We start from the raw sequence: 18,766 nt of genomic DNA, 5'->3' as shown, positions 1-18,766 counted from the left end.
AGTAGAGAAAGATATTTAAAAAGAGAATACTGCCTTAGCCAGTTTTGCTCTGTGGTTAGAGCATTAGCCCTCGGACTGAAGGGTCTTGGGTTTGATTCTGATCAAGAGCATGTCCTTCAGTTGCAGGCTCCATCCCCGGCCCGATCAGGAGCCTGCGGGAGGCAACCAATCAATGTGTCTCTCTCACATGGATGTTTTTCTCTCTCTGACTCTCCCCCTCCCTTCCACTCTCTCTAAAAATCATTGGAAAACATCCTCAGGTGAGAATTAACCAAAAAAAGAGAGAGAGGGAGAACAGCAGAAAAAGTTTCTTATCACAATTGGAGACAGCTACAAACACACGCAGAAATTGGTCAAGTGAAGTTAATCATTTGTCTGACTTTCAAATAGTAAATGAATTTAAAGACAGTCAAAGAACCCTGGCTAATAAAGAAAAACTCTAACTTTGGAGAATGAAGAAAATGCCCTAGGTGGTTTGGCTCAGTGGATAGAGCGTCGGCTTGCAGAACAAAGGGTCCCGGGTTCGATTCTGATCAAGGGCATGTATCTTGGTTGGAGGCTCCTCCCCGGCCTAGGCCCTGGTCGGGGCTCGTACAGGAGGCAACCAATAGATGTGTTTCTCTCACATCAATGTTTCTTTCTCCTTCCCTCTCTCTTCCAATCTCCTTAAAAAATCAATGGGCCCTAACCGGTTTGGCTCAGTGGATAGAGCATCGGCCTGCAGACTCAAGGGTCCCAGGTTCGATTCCAGTCAAGGGCATATACTTTGGTTGCGGGCACATCCCCAGGGGGTGTGCAGGAGGCAGCTGATCGATGTTTCTCTCTCATCGATGTTTCTAACTCTCTATCCCTCTCCCTTCCTCTCCGTAAAAAAATCAATAAAAATATTTTTTTAAAAAATCAATGGAAAGATATCCTCGGGTGAGGATTAACAAAACAAGACAAATAAAAAGAATAATGAAGAATGTAGCTAATGAAAATAGAAAAATATAATTTTACTAGAGGCCCAGTGCATGAAAATTCATGAACTGGGGGGGTCCCTCAGCCCAGCCTGCCCCCTCTCACAGTCTGGGACCCCTCAGGGGATGTCCTACTGACAGCTTAGGCCCATTCCCCACAGGGAGCAGGCCTAAGCCGCAGTCTGGCCTCCCTCTGAGGGAGGCGGCCAGGCCAATCAGGGGAAGGCGCCACGCCCATCACCCTGCCTCTGCTGCTGCCTCTGGCCTCCCTCTGCAGGAGGCAACCGGGCTCATCAGGGGAAGGCTGCCACTGCCAGCTGCTGTGGCTGCCAGCCCTCCTCGGCCCTCACAGCCACTGCAGCTTTATCCAGAAGGACATCCAGAAGACATCCAGTCTATCCAGTCTAATTAGCACATTACCCTTTTATTAGTATAGATAACCAGAATGAAATCACTAATTTTGGAAAGATCACTAACTGGAGCTACAACCCTTAAGTAAGTGGTTAATGGTGAAAAGGAAATTCATTTGGTACCCCAAAACAATGCAGAGATTATTTTTTAGTCTTAAGAGGAAAACAATAGAGAGATCAGACTGTCATCCCCTAAACTAGCAGTCAATCTCAGTTTCACTCAACCAACGAATGCATAAATAAGTAGAACAAATTAGTGTTTCTCTCTCTTTCTAAAACCAATAAGAAAATAAAATAAAAAGCAAAGCGCACTGCCATTGATTAATATTGAATAGTTATCTGTGGTAGTTAACTTAATGGTGATGTATCTGATGCCTCTTCCTTCTTTTCATGAAGCTTACGTCATCAACTTTAAATAGAAGAGGTATATCTATATATGCCAATGTCATTATATCTGAAAAAAGAGATACAAGGTGCGTATAATATTTTCCAATTGCTGCATGACAAATGACCACAAATGTAGTGGCTTAAAACATATCTCGAAACCAAAAGGTCGCTGGTTCAATTCCAGGTCAGGGCACATGCACAGGTTTTGGGCCCAATAGCCGGTAGGGGTCATGCAAGAGGCAGCCGATCGATGTTCCATTCTCATATCGATGTTTCTATCTCTCTCTCCCTCTCCCTTCCTCTATCTCTAAAAGTCCATAAAAAAAAATCTTTAAAGAAACAAAACAACACAGCACAGATTTATTAGGTCACAAATTCAGCACTTGGCTAGATTCTCTGCTCAGAGACTCCCTAAGCTAAAATCAAAGCATCAGATAGGGCTGCAGTTCTCACCCATATTTGTAGTCCTTTTATGAGCTCAATAGTTATTGGGAAAAGTCATTTCCTCCTCACTTCAATCCAGCAACAGAACAGCAAACCCTTCTCATGCTTCAAACTACCTCTCACTAGTTGGAAAAAGCTCTCCACTTTTAGGGGCTCATCCCATTAGGTCAGGCCTACTGGGTAATCTTCTTACTTAAGGTCCACAGTGCCATATAAAATATGAGAGTCAGGGGGAGAGCCAGCATTTTTAGAACTAAGTACCACAGACACAGAAAGTTGTAAAACTTAATTAAAAACACCTTTCTTACCTGTTAATAATGAACCATGCAACAGTAAGCATTCCTGCTAGCCAGGTTCCACTCATAAGCCAACTTGTAACAAATAAAGCAGTAACATATATTCCTTGCAATCCAAAAACAATACCAATATAGAAATACACTGGCTCAATAATCTCCTAGTTGAAAAAAATAGAGAGATAAGGAGATAACAGAATTACATCAAGTAATTTTGAGGATTCATAAGTATGTGAGATAATAACTATTATAATAAAAAGAAAAACACATACGTTGCTACCAGTTGCTTGATATAAAACACTGGCTATAAGTTCTGGATATAGAGACATTTGTTGCACTGCATTTATAGTCTTCAGAGATACAGTTTTGTTATTATGTGTCAGTTCATAAACACCTAAAGACAGAAACATTTTTCTCTAGGTTATTTATTCTGCTTTTATGATAATTAAACATGTCATTCAGAAGTCACTGAATATTTTAAGTTAATATCAAGAAAAATCCCAAAATAATACTGTGTCTCATTTTTCCAATTATTTTATTAAGTATAAGGAAGAACAATATCTATATTCTGAGACAAATCTCTACAATCAAAGGCTACGATTCAAAAGAACAATGTTTTATTTTATATGTATTTATTTAACTTCACCTGAGGAAATGTTTAGAGAGAAGAAGAGGGAAGAGAGAGAGAGAGAGAGAGAGAGAGAGAGAGAGAGAGAGAGAGAGAGAGATTGATATGAGAGATAACACCAAGTGGTTGCCTTCTGTACGTGCCCCGACTTGGGACCAAACCCAAAACCTGGGTATGTGCCCTGACCAGGAATTGAACCGGCAACCCTTTAGTCAGGACGATGATGCTCAACCAACTGAGCCATTTTGGCTGGGAAAAAATGTTTTATTTTAAAATAAAAATATTATTATTAAAAATATAAATGTACTTATCATACCTCTTTCAAATGAAGGTGCCTTTAACATATCTTTATAATAAGAGTAATAAATGGCACTGTCACCCTGGAATGTGATTTCTCGTTCAAGCTCCTAAAAGAAAATATAATGATCATTTAAATACCAGTGTCCTAAATTTCAACTGCTATCTTCCATCACTCTCATCTTCTAAACCAGTGGTTCTCAACCTTCCTAATGCCGCGACCCTTAATACAGTTCTTCATGTTGTGGTGACCCCCAACCATAAAATTATTTTCGTTGCTACTTCATAACTGTAATTTTGCTACTGTTATGAATCATCATGTAAATATCTGATATGCAGGATGTATTTTCATTGTTACAAATTGAACATAATTAAAGCATAGTGATTCATCACAAAAACAATATGTAATTATATATGTGTTTTCCGATAGTCTTAGGCGACCCCTGTGAAAGGGTCGTTTGACCCCCAAAGGGGTTGCAACCCACAGGTTTAGAACCGCTGTTCTAAACTAATACTACTTATTTATCCATTTATGCAAAGATATGTTTGAATTTTCCTTTAAGTAGGTCAAAGTTTTGGGGTTTTTTAAAAATGTTTTTATTGACTTCAGAGTGAGGAAGGGAGAGGGGGAGTGGGATAGAAACATCAATGATGAGAATCACTGACTGGCTCCCCCTACAGGGGATTTAGCCGGCAACGTGGGCCTGTGCCCTGACCAGGAATCGAATCGTGACCTCTTGGTTCATGGGTCGACGCTCAACCACTGACCCACACTGGCCAGACTAAAAATATATTTTGATCCTGAAATTTTCAGATTGTTTCTGAAAACTAAAAAGTAAACTCCTCATCATTTCACTGCCACCAACAGTCCCTGATAAATTAATTGCATGAAGGAAAGCATCCTCATATTTCTATTCTATGGCCTTAAAATATATTACACTAAAATTTTCAAGGTTGATACTATGAGTGTTCTCAAAACAGCTTTTACACCATTTTGTTTCTAATGGCTATACATAAGAAAACACTTGCCCTAGCCCAGTGGTCGGCAAACCGTGGCTCGCGAGCCTCATGCGGCTCTTTGTCCCCTTGAGTGTGGCTCTTCCACAAAATGCCACACACGGGCGCGCATGTACAGTGCGACTGAAACTTCCTGGCCCATGCGCAGAAGACGGTTTTCGGCCTGGGTGAGTCTATTTTGAAGAAGTAGCGTTAGAAGAAGTGGGGGGTGTTGGTCGGGCGATGGGAGACGGGGCGCAGGCGGGCCGCAGGAATACGCACCGTGGGGAGGTGCCAAATATCAACAGTACTTAAACTATATAGGTAGGTTAATAACAATGTACCTACCTGTATAGTTTAAGTTTAAAAAATCTGGCTCTCAAAAGAAATTTCAATCGTTGTACTGTTGATATTTGGCTCTGTTGACTAATGAGTTTGCCAACCACTGCCCTAGCCGGTTTGGCTCACTGGATCGAGTGTGGGCCTGGGGACTAAAGGATCCCAGGTTCAATTCCAGTCAAGGGCATGTACCTTGGTTGCAGGCACATCCCCAGTAGGCGGTGTGCAGGAGGCAGCTGATCGATGCTTCTCTCTCATCAATGTTTTTAACTCTCTATCCCTCTCCCTTCCTCTCTGTAAAAAATCAATAAAATATATTTTTTTTAAAAAATAAGAAAACACTTGTCATACTTATCACACTATTTGGGCTCTCTGGAAAAGCAAATCAGTTAAATTAATATTAAGTACTCAAGAAACTCTCATATGCTCGAAAGTCTTTCTTCTTACCTGCCTGTTGGAAAACCAGAATTTCCGCTCATGGTACGCTGACAAATAGAGAGCATACATCATACCGCTAGTAACTGCTGCAAGACAGCCAATAAAAATCTTTGCAAAGCGCTGAAATAATACATCTGAAAAAACATATTAAAAGTAGTTAGATGTAGATGATATCTATATTTATGAACTTCAATTAAAAAAGAAAAAGTAATCAAAAGTTATGATATGATGTGGATATGATGTGATGAAAATGGCATTCTAACTCTATGGTCTTTCTTCCCAAAACCCATTGCCCCAGTGTAATTCTGAGAAAAACAGCAAATTCCAACAGAGGGGCATCCTATAATATACCTGAACACTATTCCTCTAAACTGCCAAGGCCCTCAAAAACAAAGCCTGCACAACAGTCACAGCCAAGAGGAGGAGGCTAAGGAGACATGACAACTGAATGTAATATATCCTAGATGGTATCCTAGAACAGAAAGAGGACATTAGGCAAAAACCAAAAAAATCTGAATAAAATATGGACTTTAGTTTAAAATAATGTATCAATACTGGTTCATTAATTATAACCAACATACCTTACTAATATCCTATATAATAAAAAGCTAACATGCTAATTAGACCAAACAGCCAAATGACCTTCTGGACGTCCTTCCGGATGAAGTTGCAGCAACAGGGGCCAAGGCAGAGGCGATTAGGGGCGATCAGGCAGGCAGGCGAGCAGTTAGGGGCATTGTGCAGGCAGATAGAGTGGTTAGGGGCAACCAGGCAGTGGGGTTAAGGGGGATTAGGCAGGCAGGCGAGTGGTTAGGGGCAATGAGGCAGGCAGGCAGAGTGGTTAGGGCCTATCAGGCAGGCAGGCAGGCCAGCAGTTAGGAGCCAGATGTCCCAGATTGCGAGAGGGTGCAGTCCGGGCTGAGGGAACCACCCCCGACCCCCATGCATGAATTTCGTGAAACAGGTCTCTAGTTAAATAATAATAATAAGGAAAACTCTGTGTGTGTGTGTCGGGGGGGGGGGGGGCGGGTGATAACTTGGGAATTCTGTACTATCTGCTCATTTCTTCTATAAATTGAACATATTTTTTAAAAATCTATTCATTTTAAAAAGGAATAAGTAGAATGTACTACAATACCAAATATCTAAAGAAAAAATAGGTTCAATCAGAATTACTACTGATATTTTTTCTTATCCAGGAATCTTTTTCTTTATTGAGGAACAGTTTACTATAAACTACAGCTATTTAAAATGTACAATTTGTCCAGCCAGCGTGGCTGGGTGGTTGAGCATCAACCTATGAATCAGGAGGTCATGGTTCAATTCCTGGTCAGAGAACATGCCCGGGTTGCAGGCTCGATCCCTGGTGTGGGGCAAGTAGGAGACAGCCGATCAATGATTCTCATCTTTGATGTTTCTATCTTTCTCTCACTCTTTTTTCCTTTTTGAAATCAATAAAAATATAAAATAAATAAAATAGCCCTAGCTGGTTTGGCTCAGTGGATAAAGTGATGTCCTGTGGACCAAAGGGTCCTGGGTTCGATTCAGGTGAAGGGCAAGTGTCTCGGTTGCAGGCTCCTTCTGGCCCAGGGCCCTGGTCAGGGCTCGTGCAGGAGACAATCAATCGATGTGTTTCTATGACATCGATCTTTCTCTGTCTTTCCCTCTCGCTAAAAATCAATGAAAAAAATATATATATACAAAAATAAAATAAAATGTACAATTCAATGACTTTTGATGATTATGTATTTAAAACTTCATACACAACTGTTATGTATATGTAACAATTTCTTGATGAACTAACATAAAACATATTTACATATGTGGATTTTCTACACACAGGATGATTTAGTCCTGCTATAACTATTAAGATTAAATATAAGCATGGGTCTAAAGGCCCAAAGCCTAGTGTTCTGCTACTGAATGACTGGAAGTTTATAAAAATCAACTTGTTGATTTATTTGTTTAGATAAACTAAAATCTTAGCTATTTTCAATATATTATTTCATAAATGTTAGTTTGCACAGCATATTAGACATTAAAGCCTACTTAGGTATCACTAAATTAATGTGAATTATAATCAAAATGCTTGAAGAACCCTACCCAGTAAATCAAATAGTATCTGTATGATAAAATTATTTTAAAATTACTGCTTCCAATAGCATGTGTAAAGCATCTGGCCTGGCAGATAGGAAGAGCTCAGTAAAAACACAATAAGAAAACTTATTTATGGCAGCAGTTCGGCAAAAGTTCTTCAAAGTTTCTAAACATCGATCTTTTCCTGTGTGTGTGTGTGTGTGTGTGTTTCATTAAGTCTTACACAATAGCAAGCTAATCCTAATTATCAAATGCTATTAGAAAAATATATATTCAACCAAATCTTGTACAGACACTCCCCAACTTACACTGTTTCTACTTTAAATTTCCTGACTTTAGAATGGTATTAAAGCGTGTTATAAATGAGTGAGATTTAGAGGTGGTTGGTTCTACAGTAAAACCTAATGGATGTTGTCTGGTACCACCACATCTTAAACACAAAATATGTATCTACATTTAAAGTATTAATATAAAATAGACTACCTAGCATAACTGTATTTTTGCGGGAGCACGAAAACTCCAACTCTAACTTACGTTTTGGAGCTCTTTCAGGAACTGGAGTGTCATCGATTTTCTCTTCTTTGGCAGATTCTTTATTTTCTGAAGATTTTGGCTTTTTTCTTTGGCGCAGTTCTATAGATGGTCCTTAAAATATTTGAAAAGTTATTGCAATGTGTATCAAATCATTCTGTCTGTATCCCAAATGATTAACTTTTATTATACTAAGGTAAAAGTCACACCAAGACCTATTAGTAGCAAAGATAACTGTTTTCATAATTATTTTAGCACTCATCACAAAACCGTCTTTCCTACAAACAAAAAAGACAACATCGGTTCCACCTTCAACATGTGCTTTCAGAGTCTTATTGATAAACTAATGAGCTCTTCTCTGGAGATGATGGTATTTTCACAATATCCCAAAATAAGTGAATTTTTTTCATGATTGGGAAACAAACTGGTATGTAAAAAGTTAGCTTATGATTCTAGTTACCTATTAGTTACATGCATAATACATGGATTAATGATTTTTATTTTATTTTTTTTGTTTGTTTTTTTAATTAAATCTTTATTGTTCAGATTATTACATTTGTTCCTCTTTTTTCCCCCCATAACTCCCCTCCTCCCAGTTCCCGCCCCACCCTCCCCCCTCACTCCCCACCCACTGTCCTCATCCATAGGTGCACGATTTTTGTCCAGTCTCTTCCCGCATCCCCCACACCCCTTTCCCCCCCAAGAATAGTCAGTCCATTCCCTTTCTATGTCCCTGATTCTATTATAATCAACAGTTCATTCTGTTCATCAGATTATTTATTCACTTGATTCTTAGATTCACTTGTTGATAGATGCATATTTGTTGTTCATAATTTGTATCTTTACCTTTTTCTTCCTCTTCCTCTTCTTAAAGGATACCTTTCAGCATTTCATATAATCCTGGTTTGGTGGTGATGAACTCCTTTAGCTTTTCCTTATCTGTGAAGCTCTTTATCTGACCTTCAATTCTGAATGATAGCTTTGCTGGATAAAGTAATCTTGGTTGTAGGTTCTTGGTATTCATCACTTTGAATATTTCTTGCCACTCCCTTCTGGCCTGCAAAGTTTCTGTTGAGAAATCAGCTGACAGTCGTATGGGTATTCCCTTGTAGGTAACTGAGTTTCTTTCTCTTGCTGTTTTTAAGATTCTCTCTTTATCTTTTGCTCTTGGCATTTTAATGATGATGTGTCTTGGTGTGGTCCTCTTTGGATTCCTTTTGTTTGGGGTTCTCCGTGCTTCTTGGACCTGTAAGTCCATTTCTTTCACCAGGTGGGGGAAGTTTTCTGTCATTATTTCTTCAAATAGGTTTTCAATATCTTGCTCTCTCTCATCTTCTGGCACCCCTATAATTCTGATGTTGGTACGCTTGAAGCTGTCCCAGAGGCTCCTTACACTATCCTCGCATTTTTGGATTCTTTTTTCATTTTGCTTTTCCGGTTGGGTGTTTTTTGCTTCCTCGCATTTCAAATCATTGACTTGATTCTTGCGCTCCTCTGGTCTGCTGTCGGGAGTCTGTATAATATTCGTTATTTCAGTCCGTGTATGCTTAATTTCTAGGTGGTTCCCCAATATAAGATCGAGGGTCTCATTAGTTTTCTTGTAGATCTCATTAAGTTTATCGGCGGCTTCTAAACAGTTCTTGAGAGACCTTAAAAGTGTGGTTCTGAACTCTATATCTTCCATTGACAATTTTGTCCTGTTTCTTTGTCTCCGCATTTTGTTGTGCTTCCTTGGTGCACCCCCTAGTGGTCTTTGTGCGCAGTCTTATAGTTAAATCTTGATTGTTGTAGCTAATTCCAGGGAGGGTTTGACCTCCAGGCCAAGTGGCTATGAGAATCAGCTGTGTCAGCAGTGAGAGAACTTCTGTCCTCTAGGGAGGTGCTAATCTAGCCTTTGCCTGAGGCTATCCGGCAAATGCCTCTGTGCAGGGCTTGGGCGGGGCGTGTCACACAGGATCAACAGGGTGGGCCAGAGAGAGCAGTTATGGCGGCTCTCAGTCCTGTCCCCAGGGGCTCTGCCTCTCTGAGTCCCAGCAATGGCTGCAAACCTCGGAGAGAAAGCTGCACTCGCTCTGACCGAAGCCAGACAGTCCCGCTTCTCCCGTTTGAGTCTGGGTCCCTAAAGACTCGCCCGTATCTGGAGCTCAGAGTCTGCGACTCCCTCCCAATTGAAAACGCCAACCGTTTTCAAAATATAAAATACATTGACCATAAAAATATACCTCATTATTTATTTATTTATTTATTTGATGTATTTTTATTGACTTCAGAGAGGAAGGAAGAGGGAGAGACAGACAGAAACATCAATGAAAGAGAATCATTGATCGGCTGCCTCCTGCATGCGTGCCCACGCTGGGAATTGAGCCTACAACCCAGGCATGTGCCCTGACCAGGAATCAAACCGTGACCTCCTGGTTCGTAAGTCGATGCTCAACCACTGAGCCATGCCGACCAGGCACCTCATTTTTTACTTTTTATTGATTGATTTCTAGAGCAAGAAATGTGGAATTGTTGTTCCACTTACGTATTCATTGGTTGCTTTCTCGTATGTATCCTGAATGGGAAACAAACCCACAACCTTGGCGCATCAGGACAATGCTCTAACCAACAGCGCCACCGGGCCAGGGTTATGCTTCATTTTTTAAATAATACTGAAAGTTCTGCAGAATTTCACAATGCTGTGGTATCATTATCCTTCAATAGTCTTATAGACTTAGGTATTAGAAAATAGGCTGAACCTATAAATATCCCTGTATTTGGGAAATCTCAGAAAATTCCCCAATATTAGATTATCTACCTTTTATATATCTAATCCAAAAAAAGGCATAATGCAGAAAAAGTTCTTTCAAACAAGTAAACTAAATCCCAAATTAAAAAGAAATTTACTATATGCAATGTAAATACTTTTCCTCATTAGAACTAATTAACTTATGGGGTAAGCTTTGCCCTTATGAAGTTAGAGTGTCCTGTGAAGTTTATAAGGGGAACGAGGACACATTTGTAATTCCTTAACTAATAAAGAATTTAAAGATTTAAAAAATAAAAATTTAAAAAAAGTATTTGTCTCCTCCTTATAGAGATTTTTCTTTTCTTTTTGTGATGACTTTAGGCCATGAAATATAAGCCTAAAGAGAGGAGTCAAAAAAGGAGAAATGAATCAGCTACTGTTGCTGATAAGATGGATTATTCTCTAACTTTACTGTAGAAAATGAATAAAATAAATGTATTTTACTTTTTTTAAAGAACACACACACACATAAATGGATATATATTTCAGAAAGAAAGGGAGGGAGATAGCAACATCAATAATGAGAGAGAATCATCGATAGGCTGCCTCCTGCAGGCTCCCCGACAGAATGGAGCTCGCAATCTGGGCATATGCCCTAACCAGGAATCGAACTGTGACCTCCCTGGTTCATGGGTCAACATTCAACCACTGAGCCACATCGGACAGGCTAAAATAAGTGTATTTTAAAATAGTGTCAAAGTAAATTCATGTTTGCCAAAATATCTTTAAATACTGTCATAGTGAGGGAAAAAACTGTGTTTTGTGGATTCAGTTTGACTAGCCTAATTTTCAACCATTTCTATACTATTTTTTGTTACCACATTACTGAAGCCAATGAATACATAAGAAAATGACATTATTAGAAAAGCCATACTGTGAATTTTGAGATTCTGTGCATACAAAACTGGATCAACTAATAAATATTACATTCCTTCTTCATGACGCCCTTTTAATTTTCCCCTTATATGAGTTAGAGCAAAAGTTAGAAGTGGTCAACTAGAATAAAGTTTTATGTAAAGCCAATAAAGTCTTCAGATGCAAGTTACTGTTTTAAATTTTATTTTAAAAGCATACAAAGAAAAAACACACAAAAAGTTCATTTAGTAGCTATACATGCATATTAAACACATTAATAGTTTTAGATTTTTTTAAAAAAAAATTTAATTGGATACCCTCTGAAATCAAATTAACAAATATATTGAGGTTGTTAACAAATGTGTGTGACCAATGGATGTTTGTGACCGAGGTAGGTGTTTGTATTTGACAGTGTCTAAAAGCACACATTTAAGATAAAGATAAATTGGGAAGGGAGCGTTCACATAAAAAAGTGTTCTTTACAAAAAGCTACAATTTTCCCTTTTCAAAAAAAATCTTTATAAAATAAATCACTTTACTAGGGTCTTTAATAAAGTGTTCTCTGTGCACATAAATGGATTTTTATTTATGAAAGTACAATTTATACAAAAATTTTGCAGTTTCCAAAATAATTTATGAAGCATACAAATCTTAACAGTCATCTCTCAAGAATCTATATTAGTAATGATAGATCATACAAATCAATATACTAAAAGGATCTATAATGCTTTATTTTCTTAATTCTAAAATGCCATTCATTTAAAGATATTATTTAATAAGTTTTTCAAGGGGGAAAACCATGAGCATATTAAATATATGCACTGATTTTAGAACATGACAATTACAGTGGCATTAAATTGTGGGAACAAAAAGTACAACTTGGGAAATACAGTATTCATTTTAGCCAATCTCTTCAACCTTGTTCTTTTTTATTTAATTTATTAAAACATATTTTATTGACTTTTTACAGAGAGGAAGGTAGAGGGATAGAGAGTTAGAAACATCGATGAGAGAAACATCGATCAGCTGCCTCCTGCACACCCCCTACTGGGGATGTGCCCGCAACCCAGGTACATGCCCTTGACCGGAATCAAACCTGGGACCCTTCAGTCCGCAGGCCGACGCTCTATCCACTGAGCCAAACCGGCCAGGGCTTCAACCTTGTTCTTACAACTAATTTTCTAACTGTCACCATGTAACATATCTGATTAGATGCAAATCTCACCTGTTTTCTCTATATTGATCTCCTAACTTAATAATTGATAAAGCCAAGAATCTCTCAGTGGTAAGTAATAAAGGCCAAAACAGTGGACTAACTAGATTATGAATTCTGATAGAAAAGCTCTAAGATAGAATTCAAGTTTCCTTTCACTATTTTACATATTTAGCACTGCAAAGAAAAAAAAAATGAAAATAACATAGCCACAAAAACATCCTGCTGTTTCTGGCCCAGTGATCTTTACATGAGATAGGAATACAAAGAGGCCTGCACATGACCATCCAGAATACAGCAATTTCCAAGTGAAGTGTTAACACTGCTCTGCTCAAGGTTGTCACTTCTTTCTTTGCTCTAACGTTTTGTTCAGGAAGCATAAACACCCTGACCCCCAGCATCAAAGAAGACATCTTGTGGAAGATGAGATTCCTAAATAATACTTATTAAGAGAAAAAGTGGGACAACAAAGAGGATCCAAGTGAATAAGCAAAAAAAAAAAAAAAGATATAGAGTTCATGGGGATACAAGTAAAATTAGTCTAATTTTAACACAGTGAACACAACATGTGTTTTGTGGGGGGAAAGTATTGAGTCCTAAGTAAATGTAAAACACTCAGAATGCCTGGCACACAGACATGCTTGCTATAAATATCATTACTAGCATTACTATGTAAGTCAGAATTTAATTATTCGCTGTTGACCATTATATCCCAGCACCTACCACAGTAGGGATCCAAATATTTATGTAACTTAAAAATGTGTTGAGTGAAAATATATTTTAAATAAACTGCAATTGATTATGTTTCATATAAGATGTATTTAACTGTTTTGAAATATCTATAATTCTACAACCAAAAATCATTTTTTACTTTATATCACATAGTGTAGTCTTTTTTTTTTTAATTAATTTCAGAGAGGGAGAGAAAGAGATAGAAACATCAATGATTACAGAGAATCATCAATCAGCTGCCTCCTGCATGCCCCCAACTGGGGATCCAGCCCACAACCCAGGTATGTGCCCTGACGGAAAATCAAAAGGTGACCTCCTGCTTCACAGGTCCATGCCCAACCATTGGGCCACACCAGCAGGGTGGTATGGTCTTTTTAACTGTGTAACTATAATGTCATTTTATATGATGCCTAATATTAAAGACTTTTAGTACCCAGTGTTAATTTTTTAAATTTATCTTTATTGTTGAAAGTATTAACATATTCTCCCCCTATTCCTCCCGTTGACCCCTTCCCTCCCACCCTTCTCCCCAGCATTAACTCAGCGATTTTCAACCCTTTCACCTCATGCCGCACATAAATTATTAAAATTCTGTGGCACACACACAAAAATATATTTTTGGCTGATCTGACCAAAAAAATAGGTGTAATTTTGATTCATTCACACCAGACGGCTATTGTTGTGTTGGCTGTTGTCATTCTTTTTCCTTGACAATCTAAGGCAAAAGAGGTCAGTGCCGCTGACTAAAAAAGTCAGTTACTGCATGTCTTAAAAATTCTTGCAGCACACCGCGTGAAAACTGCTGCTTCCACTTGAGCATGAAAGTGCTCAAGGAAACTTATAAACCAGCTCAGCAACCTACCCGCACACATTTGCAATGAGTCAGAAAAGGAAAGGAAAATATCAAGAAATGTTTTAAAAATATACTGCAGCCAAAGATAAAAAATCCAAGGCAACAAATGAAATTAGATTCTTCCTCACCAACCACAAATAGTGTTGTTTTGAAGCTGTTTTTAGGAGCGTGTCTTACATTTCGATCCGTTTTAACACTCTGGGAACTCAAGGAAGAGAAGGCGAAGATGAAGCCGGTGTGAGCATAGGGACCAGACAGCAAGTCACAGGACAGCGGACACGCCTCACAATTTACCTTTTAAAAATCGCTTTCCTGCCCTGCCTGGTTTGGCTCAGTGGACAGAGCATTGGGCTGCAGACTGAAGGGCCCCAGGTTCAATTCTGGTCAAGGGCACATGCCCGGGGTTGCAGGCTCCATCCCCAGTAGCCGACAAGCAGCAGGAAACCGATCAACGATTCTCTCTCATCATTGAAGTTTCTATCTCTCCCTCTCCCTTCCTCTCTGAAATCAATTAAAAAAAAAATACTTTTTTTTTTTTTTTTTAAATCGCTTTCCACTGAATTCTTGAAACGCTCTCCTTGCACTTCTTGGGTCAATAAGATTTAACTCTAAATAGATCACAATACAAACTCCAGTCAATAGGGTAAAAAGAAATTAAAGTGATGTTTTCCAGCAAAATAAAAACCGCTCAGTCCTGGGACATCATGAAGTCCTGTTCCTGACGCTAATATGGCATCGTGAAGTTATTGTGGCACGCATGTTTCCTATCATAGCTATTACTCGGAAAGTGCCTCCCAGTTCCCCATTTTTCTCATACCTGTCCTTCTCTTTCTTTTTTTAAAAATATATTTTATTGATTTTTTACAGAGGGGAAGGGAGGGGGATAGAGAGTTAGAAACATCGATGAGAGAGAAACAATGATCAGCTGCCTCCTGCACACCCCCAACTGGGGATGTGCCCGCAACCAAGGTACATGCCCTTGACCGGAATGGAACCTGGGACCCTTCAGTCCGCAGGCCCACGCTCTATCCACTGCGCCAAACCGGCCAGGGCTCATACCTGCCCTTTCCTAGGACTCGATGCTGCAGCGAGAATGAACTCCCTGGCATGCACCCTGCGGGGGCACTGGGCGCTGCCTCCGCTCACCCACTCCCACCTCCACGGCTCTCCTGGCCTCCCAATCCCCAACGACTTCTAGTCCTTCCACGTTTGCCATCTCCTCCTACCCTTCGGGTGAACGTCTTCAGTTTCTGCTTGTTCATCTCCTCCCAAACCCGCGTCTCTTTCGGGGGCCCTGGGCGGAGGCCCCCCTCCCCCTCCCCCGCCTCTCACCTGCGCACGCAGCACGGAGCGCACCCGGTTCAAGAACTACCGCTTTCAAACAGCCACTGGGTGCCTACCTACCCCTTTTTGCATTTTTTTATACAGGGCATGGCTGTGCTATTTCTTTTTAACGCCATTGTCTTTTTAAAAAATATATATTTTTGCCGAAACCGGTTTGGCTCAGTGGATAGAGCATCGGCCTGCGGACTAAAGGGTCCCAGGTTCGATTCCGGTCAAGGGCATGTGCCTGGGTTGCAGGCACATCCCCAGTGGGAGATGTGCAGGAGGCAGCTGATCGATGTTTCTCTCTCATTGATGTTTCTAACTCTCTATCTCTCTCCCTTCCTATCTGTAAAAAAAACCAATAAAATATATTTAAAAATATATATATATATTTTTATTGATTTCAGAGAGGGGGAGAGAAAGAAACATCAATGATGAGCATCACTGACCGGCTGCCCCCTGCACGCCCCCCACTGGGGATGGAGCCCGCAACCCGTGCATGTGCCCGGGAATCGAACCGGGACCCCCTGGTTCATAGGTCCCCGCTCCTAAGCTTCAAAAACACACATTCAAAGGTATTATTTCCTAAGACCTGAGGATTATCCGCTCACAGCCCGCGCTCTCGGCCACTCCCCCCACTCCCCCACCCCCACCCCCACCCCCAGCTTCTGCTGTTCCTACTCGATTCCCAACTTTCAGCGCCACCTCGGCCCACAGAACTTGGGCCCATTCACTCCGCTCCCTCGGGAACCTCCCCCCGCGCCCGCAGCCCCGGCCCCTCTTCCCCGCGACCTGGGCAGCCAGTCGGAGCGCTGCACCCCGAGCCGTCACCTTCTTCCTCCGCCATCGTCCCCGCGGAGGCCGGGCACCCCTGGGGCTCCCGCGCGGCGGGGAGTCTCCGCCCTGCGCGCGTCGCCGAGCCCCTCCGTCGCGCGAGGCCCGCGCCGCCGCGCCCCCACTTCCGGGCCCGTCCCCCTCCGGCGCCTCCGCCAACCGCGTCCCCCGGGCGCCCGGGAACCAGAGTGCCGGGAGCGGAGAGCGGCGGGCGCGTTAGGCGGGTGCGCCGGAAGGAAGGCGGCTGGAAGCCGGGGCACCGCCCCCTCCGGGAGCCCGGGCTGATGTCTCCGCGCAGCCCTTCCCCGTCGCCTTCCGAACCGGGAAAGCGGGAGGTGAAGCTGCTTTCCGGGACTTTTGAGGTTCCACTCAGGGAGTTAGAGGGTGCCGTCGGGTACACCTTCCAGATCCGGCCGGTCCCGTCCCCGCCCCATTTTGCAGAAGGGAAACAGGTCCCGCCTGTGCGGGGTGGGGGGCGGGAGAAGCTGGGCAGAGCGAGCCTGGGCCCCGACCTCGGAGCCTGTCTGCAGGCTCGGGTTTTCCGGGCGCGCAGGCCACCGACCACGGGTGAGAGCTTGGGTGTAGTCGGCCTCCTGACCGGGGCAAGAAAGAAGCCTGTACTTGGAGCTCCGTGTGTGTAACCACCCAAACTTGTTAACCAAGTAAATCTGCATTTCATGATATTCTTTTTTAATTATATATATATATATATATATAATTTATATATATATTTCAGAGAAGGGAGAGAGAGAGAGAGAGAAACATCAATGATGAGAGAGAATGATCAGCTGCCTCCTGCATGCCCCCAACTGGGGACCTAGGCGGCAAGCCAGGCATGTGCCCTGACGGGGAATGGAACTGTGTTTCATAGGTGGATGCTCAATCACTGAGCCACTGGAGAGGCTCATGATATTATTTTTAAAAACAATAATCCTATCCTCTATGCAGAAGACAGGATGCACTTGGAAGGTATTCCACAACAGTGGAATATACTTTTAACTTGTCAAACTGTGTATGTCTTCAATTTTGTTAGATATACTAGAGGCTGGTCCCTCAGCGTGGAACATACCCCTAGGGATGTAGTAGTGTGCCAATCTGCAGGTGGCCTGGGAGGAGCCTCTCCGCTCATCCTGCCCTGCTCATCCAGGTCAGTGAGCAGTGCTCCCACTGTGGGAGGCACTGACCACCAGGGGGCAGCTCCTGCATTGAGGGTCTGCCCCCTGGTGGTCAGTGCTCGTCATAGGGACCAGTCCATCATTCAGTAATTTGGTGGCTTAGGCTTTTATATATATAGATGACATTCTTAAACAAATACCAGGACCTTTCCTCTAACAGTACTTCTAAATAAATTTAGAAAATGACCAAATGCCCATTTTAGAGCAAGAGCAAAAAAGGATTAGAATTCACTTAAGTCTGGGGTAATTATGGATGCCCCATTCTTAGCAGGCAGCAAGAGTCTCCTAATAGCACCTTTGTCAAGTGAGGATGTTTGGGGAGCAGCTGTCAGTTTTCAATACTGTGCAATACAGTTCCAGGAACTCTTTTTGCTTTTGGTTGCCTCTACATATGTCTTGCTGACCAGCCACATTGGACACGAGTTATACCATGGCAGTCAAAACCGGTTTGGCTCAGTGGATAGAGCGTCGGCCTGCGGACTGAAAGGTCCCAGGTTCGATTCCGGTCAAGGGCATGTACCTGGGTTGTGGGCACATCCCCAGGAGGAGATGTGCAGGAGGCAGCTGATCGATGTTTCTCTCTCATCGATGTTTCTAACTCTCTATCTCTCTCCCTTCCTCTCTGTAAAAAATCAATAAAATATATTTTTTTAAAAAAAGAAAGAAAAAGAAATACCATGGCAGGTACTAGTGGGCCAGAAGAGACCTGGGTCAAAGCAGAGAAAACACAATGTATGGACCTTGAAAACTGCAAGATATGGCAGAAGATACCAGTGCCCTGATGACTAGAGGAGCTTCTGCAAAAGCTCCACTTCATGGGAGAAGAATACAGTGACCAATGAGGACCACTATTTTCCATGTTGAGGATCTTGAGGTGATGTCCATTTCTTCTGTTGTTCCTTCACCATCACCAGGGTGACTGATGGACTTAATTATAAATTTGCCTGCTCTATACAGTAGTGGATAAAGAGAAGAAATAGCTTCTTACAGAAATATGAAAGGTATTATTCAATCTTTAGGCAAAAAAACGTAAAAAAAACCCCACACACAACATATAAAATCTTCCTGTTTCTCGAGTGTTAAGGCTTAAAAAAAAACTTGATTCTTCTTTTATGAGAATACTGCTTTTTAAGGAGACTTCATAGTCTGTTATGGTCACCACAGATTTCTA

At 41.4% G+C, this 18,766-nt stretch overlaps 1 protein-coding gene across 1 annotated transcript in view; it reads right to left on the bottom strand.

Annotated features, from left to right (window-relative positions):
- Positions 1–16,531, bottom strand: part of DPY19L4 (dpy-19 like 4) — a 44,411-nt gene extending 27,880 nt beyond the window's left edge. Inside the window, exons 1-6 of the mRNA XM_081111712.1 lie at positions 16,418–16,531; positions 7,823–7,933; positions 5,201–5,325; positions 3,438–3,528; positions 2,766–2,887; positions 2,509–2,654 (exon numbers count right to left, since the gene is read on the bottom strand). Coding sequence (XP_080967838.1) covers positions 2,509–2,654; positions 2,766–2,887; positions 3,438–3,528; positions 5,201–5,325; positions 7,823–7,933; positions 16,418–16,433 — 611 coding nt within the window. The 5' untranslated portion in view covers positions 16,434–16,531. The remainder of the gene's footprint in view (positions 1–2,508; positions 2,655–2,765; positions 2,888–3,437; positions 3,529–5,200; positions 5,326–7,822; positions 7,934–16,417) is intronic.
- Positions 16,532–18,766: the final 2,235 nt, after the last annotated feature.

This window comes from Myotis nattereri (assembly GCF_964212035.1).
Source record: "Myotis nattereri genome assembly, chromosome: 17".
Lineage (NCBI taxonomy): Eukaryota > Metazoa > Chordata > Mammalia > Chiroptera > Vespertilionidae > Myotis > Myotis nattereri.
The sequence above is the reverse complement of the archived record's forward strand: the minus strand, read 5'-3'. Positions and strand labels throughout refer to the sequence as shown.